The 22527-nt window shown below is 33.8% G+C and overlaps 1 protein-coding gene across 1 annotated transcript in view; it reads right to left on the bottom strand.

Moving 5' to 3' along the window:
• Positions 1 to 12: 12 nt before the first annotated feature.
• Positions 13 to 22527, bottom strand: part of RBL2 (RB transcriptional corepressor like 2) — a 44266-nt gene continuing 21751 nt past the window's right edge. The window contains exons 11-22 of the mRNA XM_019732348.2: positions 22318 to 22421; positions 20520 to 20657; positions 19316 to 19480; positions 18695 to 18806; positions 16355 to 16624; positions 15871 to 16157; positions 15603 to 15779; positions 10397 to 10468; positions 9602 to 9707; positions 8815 to 9020; positions 8063 to 8227; positions 13 to 1491 (exon numbers count right to left, since the gene is read on the bottom strand). Coding sequence (XP_019587907.1) covers positions 1321 to 1491; positions 8063 to 8227; positions 8815 to 9020; positions 9602 to 9707; positions 10397 to 10468; positions 15603 to 15779; positions 15871 to 16157; positions 16355 to 16624; positions 18695 to 18806; positions 19316 to 19480; positions 20520 to 20657; positions 22318 to 22421 — 1973 coding nt within the window. The 3' untranslated portion in view covers positions 13 to 1320. The remainder of the gene's footprint in view (positions 1492 to 8062; positions 8228 to 8814; positions 9021 to 9601; positions 9708 to 10396; positions 10469 to 15602; positions 15780 to 15870; positions 16158 to 16354; positions 16625 to 18694; positions 18807 to 19315; positions 19481 to 20519; positions 20658 to 22317; positions 22422 to 22527) is intronic.

The following is a 22527-nucleotide window of genomic DNA, read 5'->3' on the forward strand; positions in this document are numbered from 1 at the left end:
TAGCTAAACAGATTAATTTATAAATGCTTTATTGAAAAATACACTTATTTTCATATAAAATTACAGTAGCAGTAAGTATCTTGAGAGGTTTTATAAATATTTTTGCAGAACACTATTCTAATTGAACAGTGTAAGTTCCGTATTTCTCTCAGAGCAATATGAAGTTACCTAGTAACTTTGTTTATACTGATTCAATTTACAATTGAATTTTCTTCCTAATAAGATTATTCATTCAACTTGAAAACTGCTGGAACAATAGTGATTAATAAAGGTATATATAGATAATTCAATAGCTGTTAAATAACCTTTTCTAATTTGTATAAATGGTTCTATGTACTAATAAAAACCTAAATTCCCCAACCTATTTTTTGAAACTTCCAGGAACACGCTCAAAGATATATTTTAAAATATATCACCTTAGTAGACACACATCTTTTGGATAACTACCTCCTAAAGGAAGAGGTCATAATTTTTCATATTAATTCCCTTAATTCAACTTGATTTAAAATCTTCATTTAGCCAGCTGATCCCTATTGACCAAACAAACACAAACTGGAGAATTTAAAACATATGCCCAAAAGGTGGCTATGGGGGCTCTAACAGTTTAAAAAAGTACAAAAGCATCAAAGATAGTGTTCAGCCTAGAAGTTTTGTACTTAACATAAGTTCACATTGTAGAAAGTGCCATCACAAATATACAGCAAAATCTGGGTTACAAAATCATGCTTTTCATAGCCCTAAAGTGCCACTTCTTATACAAGTTCACTCACACATTGCACAGCCAACAATCAAACACCTGTGACGCTGCACCACACCTGACGGGAGAGGGGAGAATTACACACAGGGAATGGGAGACGGGGGCTGGTAAGCTAGGACATCTGAATCTGGGCTCTCTCCCTTGTTATGTTTCAGGAGTGCAAAAATCTCACACTCCTACCAAGTGTCTTAGGACAAAATTCCTAGTTTTTGTTTTGCTTTTCATGAGGGCCATAGCTGACCACAAAACAGGTAGGAATGAATTGAAACGCACCTCCTCTTCCATAACATATCAACAGAGACCTCACATACCGACTTAAACATGCTTCCTTCTCTGCAATACTTGTAAAAGCTTTGCCAAAGAGTTAAAAAAAATCCCATTTGGATTCTAAGCAGTCTTAATGGCAAGCACTCATGGTAGGGAAAAAAAGGCAGATGGGATGAATAAAACTATCCTAAGGATAGAGACTGGGAGGATTAAAGAAGAGCCCCATGATCTAACATGCATTAAATGATGCTGTTAAACAGTTTGTGAGAAGACAGTTTCAATACAGCAGACTAACCTCAGTGGGAACCTCGGTCATTAGCTACGTCTTGGAGACGGCGTAATAAGGCAGAATGATTTTCTGGGCAAATTCTTTTGGCAGGTGATTCACTTCCGTCTTCCAAAAGAATCCCTCTCTTTTTGGTTGGAGTTTCTCCTGTCCGTATCATACTGTTAATTTCTGTCAGTCTCTAGAGTGAGGTAAAATAGATGTAAAAACTTTAAAATGCTAATACACATAATTCATTGTTGAGGCAAAGGACCTCAAATGAGCTAAGTGGTTTACATTGAACTGTTTGAACATCTTCATACAGAAATGAACTACTAAATTATTTATCCTTCCAATTTCACTTCTCAGCTGGCTGAGACTGGGGTGGAGGAAGACTATTTCCATTTTTTAATGAGTTCCAGAGGTGATTTTGATGCATACTTTTCAACAATGTAAGAGCTCACAAATTTGTGATTTTTTTTTACAATAGCTAGAGAATCACACTGTATGCCGTATTTAATCAATTCCATACATCACCATTTTCCATTTTTAAAAAAAGAATGATTAAAAAAAATACGTAGAATGATTTCTCACAGTAGTATGCCTGTTTTTCAGTCTAGTATTACTCAATTGTTAGCAGCAATTCTTAACTAGAATTTCACAGGAGAAATAAGCCTTAATTCCCTAAAGCACCCACTGTGGGTAATTTATTAATATGATCTAGAATGTACTAGTTATATGTTATCCTTGGGAGAACTGAGAAAAGTTAGGCAAATTATTTTCTGTTAGGAATCCCTATTGCGAAAAACACTGCCGGATGCCGGAAACCGGATCTGTTTATAGTGCCTTTAGCATTAAGTTTCTCCAAAGCCCCAAAGTCACTTTATCACACTATTTTCTGGTAGTTTGTTAATTTAAATTTTTTTTTCATGTGCTGCTTCATTGCCCATGTTCTTTTATGGAAAGCATACTGAGCATATTTACATGCATTTTACTACAGTAAATTGTCTTACATCTTCCCATTATTAGTATATACAGAGGGTGCCAAAAAAATATACACATTTTAAGAAAGGAAAACTGTATTAAAATTGTAATACTCGAAATATACTGATAACAAAAGATGAATACAAGTCATGTTTGACTTCCGCAATTACAAGAGGTGCTCAAAGTGGTTACCATTAGTGTCCAGACACTTCTGATTACGGCAAACTACTGCTTGAGCAATGCTGACCAAAGTGTCCGCTTGTATACATTTTTTGGCACCCCCAATATAGATGACATCTTTTTAACTGCTATATAGTATTCTATAGTATATCTGTATCATAGTTTAATCTCGTAGTGATATGTCATTGATATTATTTAATCCCAAAGTTTAATACTATAAGCAATGTTACCATAATTTATTATTCAACAAGCTGTACCAATCCCCTGAAACTGCCCTGACAAGTGTCATTAATGATCGGTCATCTTAACTGATCTTGTGTGTTACTTGATTCTTTTTTCATGGCCATGTAAATGTTAGGATGTTATAGGGTGGTTCTAGACCCAAGGCACTTCCTACTTTGTAATAGTCTTCCTTGATCTCAGTTATCACCTATTAAATCATGATGACAAATCATTCTCTAACCAACAGTCTACTATTGCTTTCTTTTATTGGAGAAACTCCTAATTCTGTGCTAGAATTTTTCTGAAACCTCCCCAGGTGGTGATATGATACAGGCAGGATTGAAAGCCACTAATCTGGATGCTTAACCTAACTTTTCTTGTTTTAAAGATTTACATACAGTAAAATTCACCCTTGTAAATTGTACACATTTTGACAAATACATACAGTCATGTAATCACCACAATAAAGATATATAACAGTTCCTTCACTCAAAAAAATTATCATTCCTAGTTACCCTGCCTCCAGGCAACCACTGATGATGTTCCTTGTCCCTATAGTTTTGCCATTTCCACAGTGTCACAGAAGTAGAATCCTGGTAAGTGGCCTTTCGCTTACACATTAATGTGTTTGAGATTCATTTGTGTTGCTAAGTGTCACAGTAGTTTGTGCCTTTTTATTGCAAAGTAGTAATCTTTGCTGGGTCTACCACAGGTTTATCCATTAATCAGCTGAAGGACATTTGGGTTGTTTTCTACTTTCTGGCTGTTAGAAATAAAGTCATAAACATTCATGAGCACGTTTTTGTATGAATCTAAGTTTTCATTCCACTTGGAATGAAACACCCAAGAGTGAGATGACTGGTTATATGGTAAAGGGATGTTTACAGGAAACTGTCACACTATTTTCCAGGTGTAATAGCTATGCATCAGCAATATATAGAAGTCTCAATCATTGGCTCCACATCATCGGCAGCACTTGTTGTCATTTTTCAGATTATAGCTGTTCTCATAGGCACGTAATGGGTGAAGTGTGTTTAAATCTTTTGTCCACTTTTGTTCATTTTCCTTTCGAGTTTTGATAATCCTTTATAAATTGTAGATACAAATCCTTTATCAGATATGAGATTTGTAAAGTTTTCTCCCCGCCTGGCTCGTTTTTTCTATCTTTTAAAGAGCAGAAATTCTTAATTTTGATGAATTCTAATTTTTCAATTATTTATAGATATGCTTTCGATGCTGTATCTAAAAAGTCTGTGTAACCTATGTTCACAAAGATTTTCTATGGTTTAACTTCTGAGTGTTATAGTTCTAGGTCTTCCATTTAGGTCTGTGGTCGATTTTGAGTTAGTTTCTGTATGTGGTGCAGTCTGGGTGCATGTTTACTATTATTTTTGTATATGGCTGTCTGCCTGTGTCAGCTCCATCTGTTGAAAAGGCTATCTTTTCTCCACCGAACTGCTTTTGCACCTTCGTTGAAAATCGGTTGGCTATATATGTGTGGACTATTTCTGGATTCTATTCCATTCTATTGATCTAAATGTCTATTCTTTCACCAATACCAAACTGTCTTGATTACTGTAGCTTTATAGTTAAGTCTTGAAATCAGATAGTGTGAGTCCTTCAACTTTTTCAAAATTGTTTTAATTCTAATTCCTTTGTGTTTTCATATACACTTTGGCACCAGAGTTTGTTAATTTATACAAATAATTCTGCTGGGATTTTGGTAAGAACTGGGTGAATTTATACAGCAAGTGGGAGAAAACTGACATCTTGATACCGTTTTTCCAATTCATGAACATGATATATCTCTCCATTTTCTCACCTTTCATTTTTTACCAAGATTCTGTAGTTTTCAGGATATGAGTGTTATACATCTTTTATCAGACTTATCCGTGTAAGTATTTAATTTTTAATGCTATTTATAGTGTTTTTAAATTCTTCTTGATTACTTACTACTAGTATATAGAAATACATTTGATTTTTGTATATTAAATGTAACCTTGCTGATCTTGTTAGTTCCAGTCATTTTTTGTAGATTTTGATTTTTCTATGTAGAAAATCACGTTGTGAATGGAGACTTTTCCATCTGTACGCCTTCTCTATCTTGCCTTATTGTATATGTGAGGACCCACAGTTACAGTGTTGAGTAGGAATGTAAGAGTAGCTGTCCTTGCCTTAAAAGGAAGGCATTAGTCTTTCAGCATAAGTAAGATGTTAGCTACTGATTTTTAAAAAACATATTCTTTATCAGGCTGAGAAAGTTCCCTAAGAGTTTTATCATGAATAAATGTTGCATTTTTAAAAATAGATAATAGGGCTATTAAGACTACTTCTTGAGTATTTTGGAAGTTTGTCCTTCAAGCAATTGGTCCATTTCATCTGCATTATCACATTTATTGGCAAAAAGTTGGTTTTATCTTTCATCATACTTTTAATGTGTGTAGGACCTGTTCTGATATCTCTCATTTCTGATATTGGTAACGTGTCTTTTCTTTACTGATTAGTATACAGAGAGAGGTATCAATTATTTTAATCTTCTCAAAAAAAAACAAAAACCCTTAACTTAATGGCCTTAATTTCCTCTCCATTGAGTTGTCATCTATCTCATTGATTTCCACTCTTTTTCTAGTTGTTTGGGGTGAAACCTTAGGTCACTAATTTGAAACCTTTCTAATATAGTATTTAGTGCTATAAATCCCCTTCTTAGCATTGCTTTTGCTGCATTCCACAAATTTTGATGTTAGCTTTTCATTTAGTTCAAAAGACTTTCCAACTTTTCTGGGTTATTTTTTCCTTGACTCATAGAAATGCAATTTAGTTTCCAAAATTTGGGTGGTTTTCTAGGTATGTTTGGTAATGATTTCTGATTTAATTCCACTGTGGTCAGAGAAAATACATTGCTTGAATCCTTTCTAACTTATTGAGACTTGTTTTACGGTCCAGAATGTGGTCTATCTTAGTAAATGTTCCAAGTGCACTTGGTGCTGTTGGAGTGTTCCACAAATGTCAGTCAGTCAATCTGGCTGATGACAATGTTCACATCTCAAATATCCTTACTGACTTTGTCTACTTTTTTTCTGTCAATTATGTTGAAATCTCAAATATAAACGGTTTCTTTCTGTTTAGGATTATAGTATATCCTCTATGATTATGAAATTACCTTTATCACTGATAATATTATTTGCTCTGAAATCTACTTTCAGATAATATTAATGACATTAATATAGCATTCCAAGTTTTGATTAGTATTAGTGGAGTACAACTTTGTCCATCCTTTTACTTTAAAAAACAGCTTTACTGTGATATAATTCACATACCATATTTCAACCATTTGAAGTGTACAGATCCATGGCTTTAGTTTGTTCCCAGTTGTGCAACCATCACCACATTCATCACCCCAGAAAGAAACTCTGTATCCATTAGCAGAAACCCTCCACTCCCCACAACCCTAGGCAATCACTAACCTACTTTCTGCTTCTATAAATTTTCCCATTCTGGACATTTCATATAACTGGAGTCATGCAACATTTCTCTTTCTGTACTGGCTTCTTTCACTTAGCATAGTATTTTCAAGGTCCATTGATATTGTAGCATTTATCAGGACTTTTTTATTGGAGTAATATTTCATACTATGGATATATACTTTATTCATCAGTTAACAGGACATTTGGATTATAATCCTTTTACTTTAAATATGTGTCTTTATACTTAATGTGCATTACATATAAGCAATAAATAGTTGGGTCTTGCTTTTTTGTCCAATCTTACAATTTTTGCCTTTCAATTGGTGTATTTAGATCACTTACATTTAATTGCTATTTATTTGCTATTTTCTTCTATGTTTTTCTACTTTCCTCCTTTTTGGACCTTCTTTTGAATTGAGTATTCTGACTGATCCATTTTTTATTTTCATTTAAAACTTTAATCCACTTGGAATTTATTTGGTTATAGGATGAAGATCTAGTATTAGAGGAAATGTCAGAGTCATTTCCTTCAACTCCACTTGCTTTTTGTGGCTGTTGCCATTTTTATTCCCAGTTTTCACAATCCCACTGGGAATGTCATTGGAATTAAACTTATGTAATGGTTGGAGGAAATTATATCTTAATATTTGGTCTTCATTTATTCCATTTTAAAAAATCTCTTAATTCAAGTTAAATAATTGTTCTACAAAAGCTAAGTTTATTCCAAGGCATGTAACACTTTATCACTATTATAGGAAAAGTTTTGCTACCTTTTTTTCCCCAACTTTCCATTTTAAAGGATTTCAAGCTTACAGAAAAGTTTGAAGACCAGTACAACACCCATTTATTAATCACCCTTTACCACATTCATTCTCTCTATATTTCTTTAGCTGAATCATTTGAAAGTAAGTTACTGACACAGATCACCTCTGAATATTTGAAGCATATAGAGAACTACATAATCCACCTCCATCATCAATACCAAACAAATTTAATGGAAATTTAAAGGTAAATATTAACATTAAAGTCCACATTACATTTTCCCACTTGTCCCAAAAAATGTCCTCTATAGCTGTACTTTTCTGCGTAGGAACCAATCAAAAACTTGTACTGCATTTGGCTGCCATGTCTCTTTAGTTTCCTCTATTCCATTACAGTGCCCTCCTCACCATCTACCATTTCTTCATGATATTAACATTTTTTTAAAGAGTCCAGGCCATTTGTTACATGTGTATGTTTCTCTAAGCAATATCAACATCAATACAAATACCACGTAATGGCCTGGGAGAGCCAGTTGCACTCCTTAACACAGCATGACCAGTGATCTAACCTTACTGCCTCAAGGACAGTATTTCTTCCCATATTTGCTTCTTCCTGGATACCCTTCCTTCCACACCTCAGCAACTTGCTAACTTTTCATCCATTGAGGCCTGACTCAAGCTTCCATCCCCATCGCAGACTAAGGAGGATACTGCCCGCCACACAAATCTGTGCTAATATGGCTATCACACTGTATAAAATGTCCATTTCTCCTCTTAGACAATGAATCCAGAGGACAGACACTGCCTGTCCCAGAAACAGGCACTCAGTTCAGAGATCCAAATTTTCTCTCCCTAATAGAAATTTGAAATTTAAAAAATTTACAAATAGAATAAAAAACGCAAAAGCCCAGTTTACAGTAGAATGTTACAAATGCACAAATAGGAAAGGAAGGAATGAAAATAAATCCAAATCCCTTACTTGATTTCTAAGCCTAAAGTTCTCCCCCAAAACCCCTGGTTTTTGATCCATTGGGACTTGCTGATCACTCTTCCTGGGCAGTTCCCCGTACTCGTGTGAGTACCAAAGGTTTCCCATTGATGCTGTTTCTAGCATCCTAAACATTCTGGAGTTAGTAAAGGCCAAGATATATGTTAGGCTTACCTTTGAAGGACTGTTGCTGAAGTAGTAGAAAATCTTTTCTCGAGGAGAAAGCATTGTTTCATTTTTATGCGGAGAAATGTAGACAGGATGATTTTGAGACAGCTGTATTCGGCGAGGAGAGCCTGTTCTTACAAATGGATAGGGAGAGAGTGGAGGAGCATCCATCTGTTAAAAAAAAAATCAGTATTTCTAAGAAAGCTACACAAAGTTTTTAACCAGGTATTTTTTGTTATTTTTATTGAAAGGGTGAAGAAACACAATAAACCAGTAGCTTTATGAATGGTAAACAATGACAGCAACAATTAAACCTTAAGAAAACCATACAAATAGCAAACACGTAAGTGCTTGCTTTGTGGCAGTCACTGTTTTAAGCATTTTTAATACATTATGTCATTTAATCTTGTCAACTAGGGACTATTCTTATTCTCATTTTATATACGAGGAAACAAGAGGTACAGAAAGTCAAATAACTTGCAATGTCACCACAGCTACTAAGTTTTAGACAATTTGAACTAATGCATTCGCTCTCATATTGCTATACTTTGTAGGGAATCTAATACCATCTTATTCTTTTCCAGTGCTATACAACAACAGAAATTATGTTGGTTAGTCAAATTATTTGTTAGACTTCCTCTGTTTCACTTAAGAGAAATATTTGTAAAACTCGTTTACAGAGGGAGCAGCTCAAATGTTAAGTGGATCCTTATTCCTCACCAGTGGAAACAGCAAGAAACTGTCCCCGTCACACTTACTGTGTTTGCCTGGGAGTACTTCAGGGCAAATGTTCTCATCTGTTTTATGTAGATGTTGTTGTAGAACTGAATGAGGTCTCCCCTCTCCTCCTCCTCCATGTCACTGTTGGCACCTGTGAGGCGAGTAGGTGTCGGAGGGGCGCTGCTCGGCTGTGGAACGGGCAAGGTGCTGCTCGACCTCATGACAGGGCTGGAGTCTCTGCTGGCTGCAGCCGGGAGCACAAAGGGTGTTACACAGAGAGGCTAGTATTCCAGATTGTTTTTAAGAAGAAAAATTCAGTACGATAAAGGCAGACAGCTACCTGCTCTACTTGTAACTTGTATAATGGCAGCAACAGGGCACTTTATTTTTCATACCAGGATGCAAAGCACAGATAAGACATTAAGTACTAACTTTACCCACAGGCCACAAATACTGAATACTTTTCACTAATAAGTTACCCCAGTTTTCTAGGACTTGAGCCCTGCATTAAGTGGTGCAAACAAACAGGGATGGTATTTCCATAGTATGGTTTCAACTGACATGCCAGACTTTTCTGGAACTCAGGCCACCGATTTCCTGCCTGAAACCTTCTCTAAATCCTCCAGAGAAAAATGTTATGCACAAACAACTTTGTGCCACTAAATTTAGAATTCTGTTTATTGGTCCAACAAATCCTTTGCCAATAAAATAGTTTCACAGTTTCTTTAGTAGTAATTTAGTTTAGTAATCCTTAAATCTTCTAGGCTTAAAAAATAAGAGAAGCTCCTAATTTTACTTTGTAATGTTCATAAAGATCTCACTTACTTCTGTCTTTGTTTAGCTCTGTTGGAGAATTCTGATGGCTTCTGCTATCACTGCTGCCAGAATTTCTTCTTTTCCTTTTCCCTTTTATCAAAACACTTCTATACACCTTTAGAGAGACCATGAGAAAGGGACAGAAATTAGTATTTATTGAATGCATTCTAGACTTTATGACCTTGACCTGTTATTTAATTCTCACAACAACCCTAAGTAGTAATTGTCCTCCTCAGGGTAAGTTAGTAAAAGCAACTAAGGTCATATATCTATTAAATAACAGACCCAGAATTTACAAGGCCTGTCTGGCTTCAACTTCCAAATACTGCCTACAATACTACAGAACAGTAATAGAACCCAACCATAAAAATCAAGTCATTCTAAGTCAAACACAAAGATCTCACATACTTACCTCTTTAAAGATAGATGAATAGTGTTAAAGGTAAAATGAGTTTTAAAATGTCATTTAATGTTATCTTGGTTAAATGTACAGTCCTGTGTTTCCTAAACCAGATTGAAAGGTGACATAGAAACCAAAGAACTTCCTAATTTACATCTTTCTTGTGATTAGCTGAATTAAGAAGGAGTGAAATATTTCACATAATTACCTTTTGGAGAAAAGAGAAATTAAACTAGTCAAGATGTGAAGTTGTCTGTCAATGATTAAAGAAAGTTAAAGTGAAGACTTCCCTTAAAATCTTAGTTGTTTAACCTGGAGAAAAGTCTACAGAATTAACTGCAGTTAATGTTTCGTCATCAAAGACTTTAAGCTTTATTTTCAGCCCTTGGAGAGAATGTCATTACCTGGCTCCGTGCCTGGGGCTGAGTCCTATAGCAACGCATAATATTCTGGAAGGACTTGTCTTCTTTTGTGACCTTGAAAATAAGAATATTCTGTGAGAGATATTGACTTCCAGCCAAATAAAGTGTGGAGCTCCATATACTTGCTCCACAATGAAATTAGTAAAAATTTACATTAAAAAAACAGCCAGTTAATGTCTCTGGAAATGGTCCTAAGGACATAAAACAAATGATCTATTCAAGAAAATCTACTAAAATTCAACAACAGAGAGTAATGGTATTTAAACCAAGATCTAGGATAAAAAATACAGCAACAAATGAAAAATTCATTAGAGGGACAAAACAGTAGATTTAAACTGAAAATGAAAAAACAATTAGCAAACTTAAAGACAGATTGTGCAATCCAAAGAACAGAGAAAAAAGAATGAAGAAAAACTAACAGTTTCAGAGAGATGTGGAACACCATGATAGTCATAATGTGAGTACCAAAAGGAGAGGGGAGAGGGAAGCAGAAAAAAATGTTCGAAGAAATAAAGGCTGTAAATTTCCCAGATTTTTAAAACATTAATCTACATATCCAGGAACCTCAATGAAATCCAAGTAGGATAAATACCAAGAGATACACACCCAGACACACAGTCAAAATGCTGAAAGCCAAAGAAAGGGAGAAAATCTTGAAAGTATCAAGAGAAACAACTATTCGCTTATTAGGGAACCCTAATAAAATAACAGCCGACTTCTCATCAGAAATTATAGAGGTGTAAAGAGGCAGTGGAACAAGACAGTCAAAGTATTCAAAGTAAAAAAACTAAATCCAGTATCCAGCAAAGTTCTCTTTTGAAAATTAAAGTGAAATAAATACAATCTCAGATAAATAAAAACAGAACTTGCTGCTGACAGACCCATATACAAGAAATAATAAAAAAAGTTCTTCAAATAAAAGCAAGAGACCCCAGACAATTCAAATAATCCCGAAGACAAAAAGCACTGGTAAAGATAATTATGTTATTATACAGTATAAAATGTATATTTCTTCTCCTTCCTTAACTGATTTAAAAAGCAACTGTATAAAACAATGTGTATATAATATATTGTTGGACCTATATAACACAGATATGTGATACGTTTGCCAAAAACAGCACAAAGAAAACTAGGGGGAAATGACTCCAGACGACAACTTGAAACCACAGGAACCAATAAAGAGAATCAGAAATGATAAAGTTAATATAACAAAAGCTATAAATAAATATTTACACTCCTTTCTCCTCTCAGCTTCTTTAAAAGTCATGAAATCATATAAAACAATACTGTATTGTTGGATATATAACACTTATGGATATAACATGCATAACAATACCACAAAAAGGATGAAAAGGAAGCAGTTATACAGCATTAACATTTAACACTTCTATATCTCACTGGAATTAAGTTAGTATAAATCTGAAGCTGATTTTGATAAGATGTGTATGTGGGGCTCGGGGGACGTGAGATGTTAGTTGAGATGTTAATCAAAGGGTACGAGCTTTTAGTTATGCTTGAGTTCTGGAGATCTAATATACAACATATTATATTGTGACTATAGTTACCAATACTGTACCATATACTTAAAAGTTGCTAACAGTTAAATGTCATCACTACAAAAAAAAAGCAGTTATGTGAAGTGATGGATCACTTTATCACAATCATCACATTGTACACTTATATTTACACAATGTTATATGTCAATTATATCTCAATAAAGCTGAGGAAGAGAGATATAGATATGTATATGGTAAGCCCTAAAGTAACCACTAAGAAAATAAGTAAAAAAAAAAAAAAAAAAAAAAGTGAAAAGCATTACAGAAATTAAAATGCCACATTTGAAACTATTCACCTAATGCAAATGAAAGCAGTAAAGGAGTAATAAGGACCAAAAAGACATAATTTTATATATGTGTGTGTGTGTATCAAGTAAAATAGATGTAAATCCAGTTATAACAGTAATATTAAATATAAATGGATTAAACAACACAAAGTCAAAAATTGTCAGCCTGGATAAAGAGATCCAAGTATATATACTCCGTCTACAAAACACACTTTAGATTGAAAAATACAAATAGGTTGGACAAAAGAGGATGGAAAGAGATGTATCATGCAAACTGCAAACCTCCCAAAAGCTAGGTGGCTTTACAAGTATACTATAAAGTATTTAAAACAAAAAATAAGAGGGACATGTCATAATGATAAAATGGTCACTCCATCTGGAAGCTGTAACAGTTATGAGCATACATGCACCTAATAATAGAGCACCAAAATATATAAAATAAAAACAGAAATAAAGGGAGAAATAGATAATTCAATAATATTTGTAGCATTCAGTACTTCCCCTTCAATAATGGATACAACTAGCAAACTAACAAAACAGAAGACTTTAACAAAATTATAAAATAACTAAACCTAACAGGCACCTATAGAACACTACACCCAATGACAACAGAATATACATTCTTCTCAAATGCACATTGAACATTCTCTAGGACAGACCATTTGCTAGGTTATAAAACCTCAATAAATTTAAAAGGATTAAAATAATATAAAGTATATTTTTTGACTGCAATTAACTGAAACTAGAAATCATTAACAGAAATTGGGGAAACTCACAAATATGCAGAAATTATAAGAACATGCCTATATAACCAATGAGTCAAATCAAAAGAGAAATTAGAAAATACTTTGAGTGAAAATGAAGAGACAACATACCAAAATTTATGAGATGCAGCTAAAGCAGTGCCTAAAGGGAAATTTTTAACTGTTAATGCCTATGCCTATATTAAAAAAGCTATTAAATCAATTACCTAACCATCCATCTTAAGTCACTCATAAAAGAGCAAAAACTAAGCCTGAAGCAAGCAGACAGAAAGAAGTGATAAAGATTAGAGCATTTATTAATAAATGAAACCAAAGGTAGTTCTACTGACAAATCTTTAGCTAGACTGATCAAGAAAAAAGAGAAGATTCAATTACTAAGAAAATAAATTGACAAACAAGAAAAAAGGCTATATGGGGATATTATGAACAGCTGTGTTCCAACAAATTAGCCCAGAGGAAATAGACAAACTCGTAGAAAGATATAAACTACCAAAACTGATTCTAGAATAGATGATCTTAATAGACTTATAACAATAAAGAATTATTCCTCAAACTACCCACAAAAGAAAGCACAGGCCCCAATGTCTTCACTGCTGAATTCTAACAAACATTTAAAGAATACCAATTTTTCACAAACTTCCAAAAAATAGGAGGAAGGAACCCTTCCCTGTGCATTATGAGTCCAATATTATCCTGATGACAAAAACAGACCAAGCCTGTTTCTTTTTAACAAGAAAACTACAGACCAATATCTCTTTATGACTGGGACAAAATTCCTCAACAAAATACTAGCAAACCAAACCTAATACCATATAAAAAGAATTCTCCACCAAGTAGGATTTACAGTAGGAAAGCAGGAATGCAAAGTTGGTTTAATGTATGAAAAGCAGTCAATTAAACCTCTTAAAAGAAAACGGATAAAACTTCAAAACCTTGGATTTGACAATGCATTCTTAGATATGACACCAAAAGCACAAGCAACAAAGGAAAAATAAATTGACTTCATCAAAATCTAAGTATTTTATAATTTAAATAATGCTATCAAGTGAAAAGATAACACACAAAATGAGAAAATATTTGCAAATGGCGTATCTGATAAGGGAGTTGTATCCAGAATATATAAAGAACTCCTACAACTCAACAACAAAACAAACAATTCAAAAATGGGCAAAGGGTTTAAACAGATACTGCTCTAGAAATATAGAAATGACCAGTAAGCAAATGAAAAGATGCTCAACATCATCAGTCATCAAAGAAATGAAAATCAGAACTACAATGAGATAGCACTTCACACCCACTGGGATGGTCAAAATCAAAAGCATAGATAATAGTGGCCAACACACACAACAAAAGACACTCAACATCATTAGTCATTAGGGAAATACAAATTTAAACCATGATAAGGTACCAATCAATACCTAGTAGGATGGGTAAATTAAAAAATGGAAAATAACAAGCAGGCAAGAAGGAATGAAATTGGAACTCTCGTGCACTGCTGGTGAGAATGTAAAATGGTGCAGCTAGCGTGAAAAACAATATAGAATTTCCTCAAAAAATTAGACACAGAATTACTATATAACCCAGCAATTCCATTTTTGGGTATAAAAACAAAAGAAATCAAACAAAAAACTCGAAGAGATTTGTATACCCATGTTCACAGTAGCATTATTCACAATAGCCATAAAGTGGAAGCAACCCAAGTGTCCATCAGTAGATGAATGGATAAAGAAAATGTGGTCTATCCATACAATGGAATATTATTCAGCCTTTAAAGGGAAGGAAATTATAACTCATACTTCAACATAGATGAATCTTGAGAACATTATATTAATTGAAACAAACCAATCCCCAAAAAACAAATATTGCACAATTCCACTCATATGAGGCACCTAGAACAGTCAGATTCATAGACACAAAGTAGAATGGTGGTTAACAGTCACTTTTGAGCCTGGGAATGGAGAGAAACTACTGAATGAGTAAGTAGTTTTACTTTGCAGGCATGGAAATGTTCTGGAACTAAACAGAGGTGGTCCGTATATAATATTGTGAATGTCACTGAATTGTTCATTTTAAAATGGCTACTTTTGTGTTATCACCTTGATAAATAATTTAAGAAAAACAAAGTCAGATAATAAAAAGTGGTAAGAATGTGGAGAAATCAGAACCTTCGTTTATTGCTGGTGGAAATGTAAAATGGTGTGGTGACTTGAAAAGTCTGGCAGTTCCTTAAATGGTTAAACACAAGAGTTACCATATGACCCAGGAATCCATGCCTAGATACATATTGAAGAGAAATGAAACTGTCCATGCAAAACTTGTGCACAAATGTTCATAAACAGTCAAAAAGTGGTAACAGTCCATCAACTGATGAATGGATAAACATCATATACTGATACAATGGAATATGATGTTCTAAAATTGACCATGGTGATGGCTGCACATATCTGTGAATACACTAAAGTCAACTGCATTTACATTTTGGTGAATTATGTGGTATGTGACTTATATCTCAATAAAGCTGTTAGCAGTTCTGACAGTAAGGAAATAGCATCTTTTTTCCTTTTATGTTCAAAGTACTCACTTTTGCCATCACATAAATGGCACACATTAACAACTGGTCCAGATGTCTGTCCATCATAAGTTCGGGACACTGAATTATGGAGAATTCAAAGCAGGTCCAGATTTTTTTTCTTAGTTCATCTGAAATATCCAGTTTAGCACAAAGATCCCGAAGGCGGACACCTGCTAAGTGGTAAACCTAGTAGATAAACAAAACCATTTCAAACATTGTTTATCTAACACTTGTATTTCCCAAGCTCCTGACCTGGTAAGGGTACATGAAATATTACCTTTCTAAAGAAAAGTGATAAAGAGCTGGTCTTCCTGGGTCTAATACTGCTGCTGGTTAAAGGTGGGCCTTGTTTCTGCTGTTGTCCACCTGGGGAAATCTGTTGAATGGCCACCTGACCAGGGGGGACTTGCAAGGTTGTTCCTGTCACCTGTTGTTGAGAGCTCAAACTTCCAGCTAGGGCTTGAGCACTGAGGGGTTGGATGGAGCCAGTCACTGCTGATGCCTGCCCCCCAACATTGACTTGGACTGGGAAGAATGTGATCCCTCCATTTTCATTGGCAATACCTACAGTTTGTTACAAAGAAAAAAAGCAGGAAGAAAGCGTTGCTAATACAAGGTTCTCCAGGCACAGGTTTCCGGTTTCTCCCCTCCTAACCCTCTTCCTCCCACACTTCTATCATCATTCCAGCCAAAACTCAGGTAACTTTCCAATAAATGCCACAGAGAAAGAAGAACTCAATATCCAACTCTGCCTTCCTTACCTTGTACCGGAATAGTCACAGTTTGTCCATTGTTGGCTGTGACAGTGGCTGTTGCCATGGTGACCAAAGTCTGTCCCGGAACTGGTGTGACAGAAACAGCCTCCCCAGATACATTCTGCACAGGGACAGCATTGACTAGGGGCTGTGGGGGAACGCGCCCAGGTGTACCTCCGTCAGAGGGGCTGTCGTTCTCAGCGAACAGCCGTCTCCTGGTAGAGCTGGCTGTTGGGGAGCTGTATCTGTCATATAACGTGGTTGGAGACGGCATGCCTAGGGTCAGAAAGAAAAACAGTTTAACTCAAGCAGACAGACCTGACTTCGATCCAAGCTGTTATGTACAAAATTAATTAGTGTTTGAAATACTTCATAATTTAAAAAGCAAACAGAAATTATAGGAGTCACATCATAGCTATTTTCAACGAATGAAAATTCAACTGCACACTATTCTGAGCAAAATGTAAAGAAAGATTTTTCTCTATTTGTCTCACATAACTCCCTTCACGCCACCTAAGGCTCACTCAAACTAGACTTTGCCCTCCAAGACTATAGGGCCTTCATGATTTAGTGCTAATTTAAAGAATTTTTCTATTTTTTCCATAATATCTTTGACCAGATTCAATTTCTACCTAACACTCACGTAAAATGTGATTTCACTGTAAAGCCACTACTTGATAAAAGGACTTGATACTGCTATGGTATCATCTGGGAGCATTTCCCCCAGTTTTATGAATCTTCATCTTTGTCTTTTTCCCCATATAGAAAATTACTAAAACTCAATAATGTCCTTCAGCAAGAGTAGACTTATGTCTTCTGAATTCAATTAAGCTTAGTTTATTATTTTTTAAACAACTTTATTGAGATATAATTCTCATACATTTCACCCATTTAAATTTGTGCAATGGTTTTTGGCATATTAAATTGTCATTTATTTTTAATTGTGGTAAAATATATGTACCGTAATTTGCCATTTTAACTAAGTATACAATTCATTGGTATTAATTACATTGACAATGTTGTACAACAATCACCATTATCTATTTACAAAACTTTCCAAACAGAAACACTATTAACCGTATGGCTTAGTCTACACGTATTGTTAAGTAGTCACACCAATGTCTGAATTTTTGAGAAGTATTCCTTTCCCTCTTTCATCTCTAGCTGTAAAAACTACACATCAGTGGTTCTTTTTAATTTAAAAATATATGTAGGGATATCATAATAGGATTGACAGTAGTAGTCCCAGTAGACTGTGGCTTAACATTTCAATTTCCTGATGATACAAACAAATAAATTTACTAGATTTGTATTTGGAATAAAGCTGCAGAGTCCGAAAGAGTGCATTACGATCATTATCTTAAAATTATTAAGAGACCTCATGAAAATAGAGAAGTGACAAGTACAAAGAAAATGGAAGTTTAAAGTCAAGTCCTAATCTTGACAGAAGACCAGCTGTCAGCCATGGGTCTGAGTGGATAATACACAGAAAAATAGTTAAACCATTGTGACTCCTCTTTCAAACACGAAGTTTTCCTAGAGTTCATCCATATGTATTGAGTATGCACTGACAGAGTGATTCCTGATTTTAAAACTGATCTTTTATAGCCAGTGCTTATCAATTCCATTAAAAAGTTGATCTAGAAACAAGAATATCCTTAATAGCATCCTAGGATTTAGAACTCTGTGAATTTACAGGCTTGCTTTTTAAAAAGTAGTTTTATCTCAAGTGTGAAAATTTAAACCTTGCACTTGGCAGATGTTAGAAAACCTGCCTAAAACATAATCAGAGGAATAGCAAAACCTGTACTTCTTGGGCCAGCACTGCTGTCACATCAACCAGGCTAGCACAGCTCCACTGAGAAGAGTCAGAGGTGAGCATGCCCAGGCCAGTCAGTCCTCTTAACTCACTGGCTTGTCTGTACCTAATTGGATCATATCTTTAAGAAGCTTTTGTTTCTTCCACTTTTACAAGTACTACATCTTCAAAAATTTACAGAAATCACCTGGAATTCTATCACCCAATAATAATCATTCTTAGTAGTTCAGGTTTTTTCCATTTCAGCCTTTTTGTATTATTATATATAAACACACCCTTAAAAAACAGGAATCACATTAATACATAGTATTTTATCTTTTTTTTAAAGACACGTGTTATAGCATACATTTTCCTGTCTTCTTAAATATTCTTCAAAAGCATTATTTTTAAGTGACCCATATGGCACTGTAATGTACAGAATATTTTCTTCTATATATACACTATCAACGTCACTTCTACTTTTAGATGGACTTTAAATTCCCAGCTATCTGGCTCCACAAATATTTGCCCTAGTATTTTAAACTTACTCCTTCCAAGTCCTCCAGTGTCAGCACGAACTTCACTCACCCTTCTTGGAGTCAAAGGGGAGCTAGCAATACAAATCTCATCTGCTCTTTCCAGGTTCTGAGGTGGCATGACCTATATAAAGGATTGTTTATACAAATGGCATTACTCCAACAAGTATTATAACTAAAAACACAGTAACAATCTAAGGTGAAAAAACCTATCTTTGCTCATCAGATATTCCATAACTATCAGGTATCTTTTCCACTTTCACACTAACGTTAAAAAATAAATTCTGGCAGTCTTACACAATTCAAAGCCTTAAATATGAATTAAATATGAATAACCTTCCTTATTTGGAGAATTAGACTATCAACCATTCTTAAGTACAGAAACTTGATTAAGAAATCAAGACAGAACACTGAATTCTTACTCTGTCACTGAAAACTTGGGGCAATCACAAATTATTTCTGATTCTTGTTTCCTATTAGCTATACGGGTGATTATACCATATAAAACCTAGTTGCCACCTCCCAGTCCCGCATAAGGAAGACACTAAATTTAATTGCTCGCTGTAAGATTATGAATAGGCTAAATATTGATGTACTTTTGTTACAGAAAGATGTTAAGATATTTTCACAAACCTCTTCACACGTAGGAACTCTGTTTTCATTGTCTCTAATTCTGTCCCAGAGAGGAGACTCTGGTTTCCATGCCAAATGATCTAAGATCTGTTCTTCAATCTCATTAAGGTGTTTTACCACCTCTCTACAAAGGCCATCTTCTGCTCTAATGAATACTTCTATCACCTGAAATAAAGAAAAATGCCCCAGTTTGTTTAATAAAAATAACTATTGTTTTTACAAAAAAAAATTATGAAAACAAAATGGGTACATTTAAATTTTTTTACATATTTAGATACAACAAAGACAATTTATAAAAAATTACAAGTTTAAAGAATTATACTACTTTGAAACAGCTGCTCTTCCTTTCACTGTCTTAATAAATAATTATTAAACTACATATGAATTATATAAAATCTTTTGTATAGTATTTCAAAAAATTTTCAATGTAAAAACGGTTTGTCTATTGAGGTTGAAAACAGTACCCTTTAAATTTCATATTTGAAAACTAGACATTCATCTGTCACTATAAAAATTACTTTTGACTGCTATATCTGAAATAAGACAAATTCATACACTAAATCAGTCTCAAGAATAAAACAACTACCAAATCAATGCCATAACTCTGTGCTTCTATATAATAAGTGAAAGTATTTTTATGTTTCTGAAAGACACATTCAATGTTATTTAATTTCCATAAAATAAAAAAAGCAGTTTGCTATACAAGATTAGCTAGTGATAGGTTTATTACTTTTTTAAAGCTTTCTTAGTTCATAAAATGAAAGTATTCTAAAAGCTTTTATGAAAAGTACAGCATAGGAAATATAGTCAGTAATATTATAATAACTATGTATAGTGCCAGTTGGGTACTAGACTAATTAGGGGTATTACTTTGTAAATTATATAAATGTCTAACCACTACACTGTACACCTGAAACTAATATGATATTGAATGCCAACTGTAATTGAAAAAAAAACCTTTATAAAATAAAAGGAAGGACAAAATGAAGCTTTTATCCAAAAGTAGGTCTTTATACTACAGTAAAAAAATTTATATAGTTCTTACGGACTCTATTTTTCCTCTGTTCCCCAAATAGAATAGAAATTATTAAATATGTAATTGAAACTAGAAGAAATGTACTTATATATTAAAATGAACTAGATGGATAACAGGAAGTTGGTCTCATCTACAATTTCCTCATCAGTATCAGATTTTTAAAAATACCTTATAAAAATGATAAAGTGGCACATCAAATATTTCAGTAATGAATGGAAAATTCCCAGGAGGCTTGTAAGAAAAAGTGACAACCTCAAGGCAGCAGGCCAAGAGAGATCTGTGAAATGCATCTTGTTCCAAAATGCCCTATAAAACAAATTTATTAACATTGAGAAACATTAGCCTACTCTGTACATTTCATACTCAGTTAAGTTAAATAAAAATACCAAAGAAGTCTTATTTTCTGAGTTAGTGAGAAGTGTGTGCTTATTTTCTTAGAAAACTTTTCAAGTCCATTTTTTTAGCTAAAAGCATTATTAATGGAATGTATAAGAACTTTAAAAAATCTTACATATTATGAAATATAGCTAATAAAAAAGATTACATCCCTAACCAAAATACACATACATCATCCTGTTGCTTAGAAAAATAATGATGTGGAAATATGTGAGAAAACAGTATTTACAGTAAGAGGCCACTGTCATAAAGAGATAGCTGGAAGGAAAGCAGATGACTTGGCCAGATGGTAATGGACCAAAAGTCAACATGTTTATTCAGGGTGACATAATCACAAATGAATTTCATTTATTTTATTTCCTTATTAATTTTCCAAAATTGTACATATTTATTATTTTTTAATTAAAAAGTTACATAGACACCAAAAACATAGGCAACGAGAGAAAAAAATAAAACGGACTTCATTAAAATTAAAAATTTTTGTGTATCCAAGGATGCTATCAACGAAGTGAAAAAGAAAACCTACAGAATGGGAGAAAATATTTGCAAATCATATATCTGATAAAGGATTAATGAGAATATATACCAAGAAGAATTGAAAGCAGGGACTCAAATAGATACCTGTACACCACAATAGCCAAAAGGTGCAAAAAAAACCTCAAACGTCCATCAACATACGAATATATAAACAAAATGTAACATATACACATACATGTGGTGTGTGTGTGTGTATTATTATTCGGACTTAAAAGCAATGAAATTCTGATACATGCTACAACATGGATGAATCTCGAAAACATGCTAAATGAAATAAGCCAGACATAAAAGAACGAATATTGTATGAATATATAAGGTATCTAAAATAGGTGAATTCGTAGAGACATAAAGTAGAACAAAGGTTACCAGTTGCTACAGGGAGTGAATGGGGAATCATCATTTAATGGGGACAGACTATCAGTTTGGGATGATGAAAAAGTTCAAAGATGGCCAGTGGTGAGGTTTGCACAACACTGTGAATGTACTTAACTGCTTAATGCCATTGAATTGTGCACTTAAAAATGCTTAAGATAGTAAATTGTATGTATCTTTTACTACAATGAAAAATTTTTTAAAACATATTTATTAGGTGAGTATACAGGTATTCACTTATTATCAGCCCCTAAACTACAGCTATGTTTTATACATACTTTTGTATGTGTTTCAAAATTTAAAAATTTGTCATAAACCCAGCCTTTTAAATTCCTACAGCAGTATTTTATATATAAAAAAGAAATGTAAACAGTTATAAGAAATAAGAACAATTACTGGTCAATTTTGTAATTTTCTTTAATGTTTATATTAAAGTTCTTTCTAGTCAATACTCAATTTATTCTTGCTAAATAAGGCTTAAATAAAAACTCTATGTTATTTAAAAACTCAATTAAGGTTAAGTGTGAATGTTTTAATCCTTGACTATAGAGCTTTACTACCCATGGAATATTTCCTTACAAATAGCCTTTTTTTTTTGGTGGGTCAGGCTGAAAGAAACTACATTTTATTGTGCTGATCAATACACTGGTTATTTACTCACAGATAAATCCGTGTCTCCCAGCCTTTTTTGTTCCTGCTCAATAACAGATTCTAATACTTTATAGTAAAGCATCTCTGCAAAACGAAAATGTTTGCTGGCAATTTCTGTATAAATAATAAAAAACACAAATCACATGTAAAGAAAAATATTGTGGAAAATGAGGATTCATCCCATCCCCCCCTTAAAATAAAATTTAAAAACCAACACAAC

This window comes from Rhinolophus sinicus, linkage group LG11 (genome assembly GCF_036562045.2).
Source record: "Rhinolophus sinicus isolate RSC01 linkage group LG11, ASM3656204v1, whole genome shotgun sequence".
In the NCBI taxonomy this organism is placed as follows: Eukaryota; Metazoa; Chordata; class Mammalia; order Chiroptera; family Rhinolophidae; genus Rhinolophus; species Rhinolophus sinicus.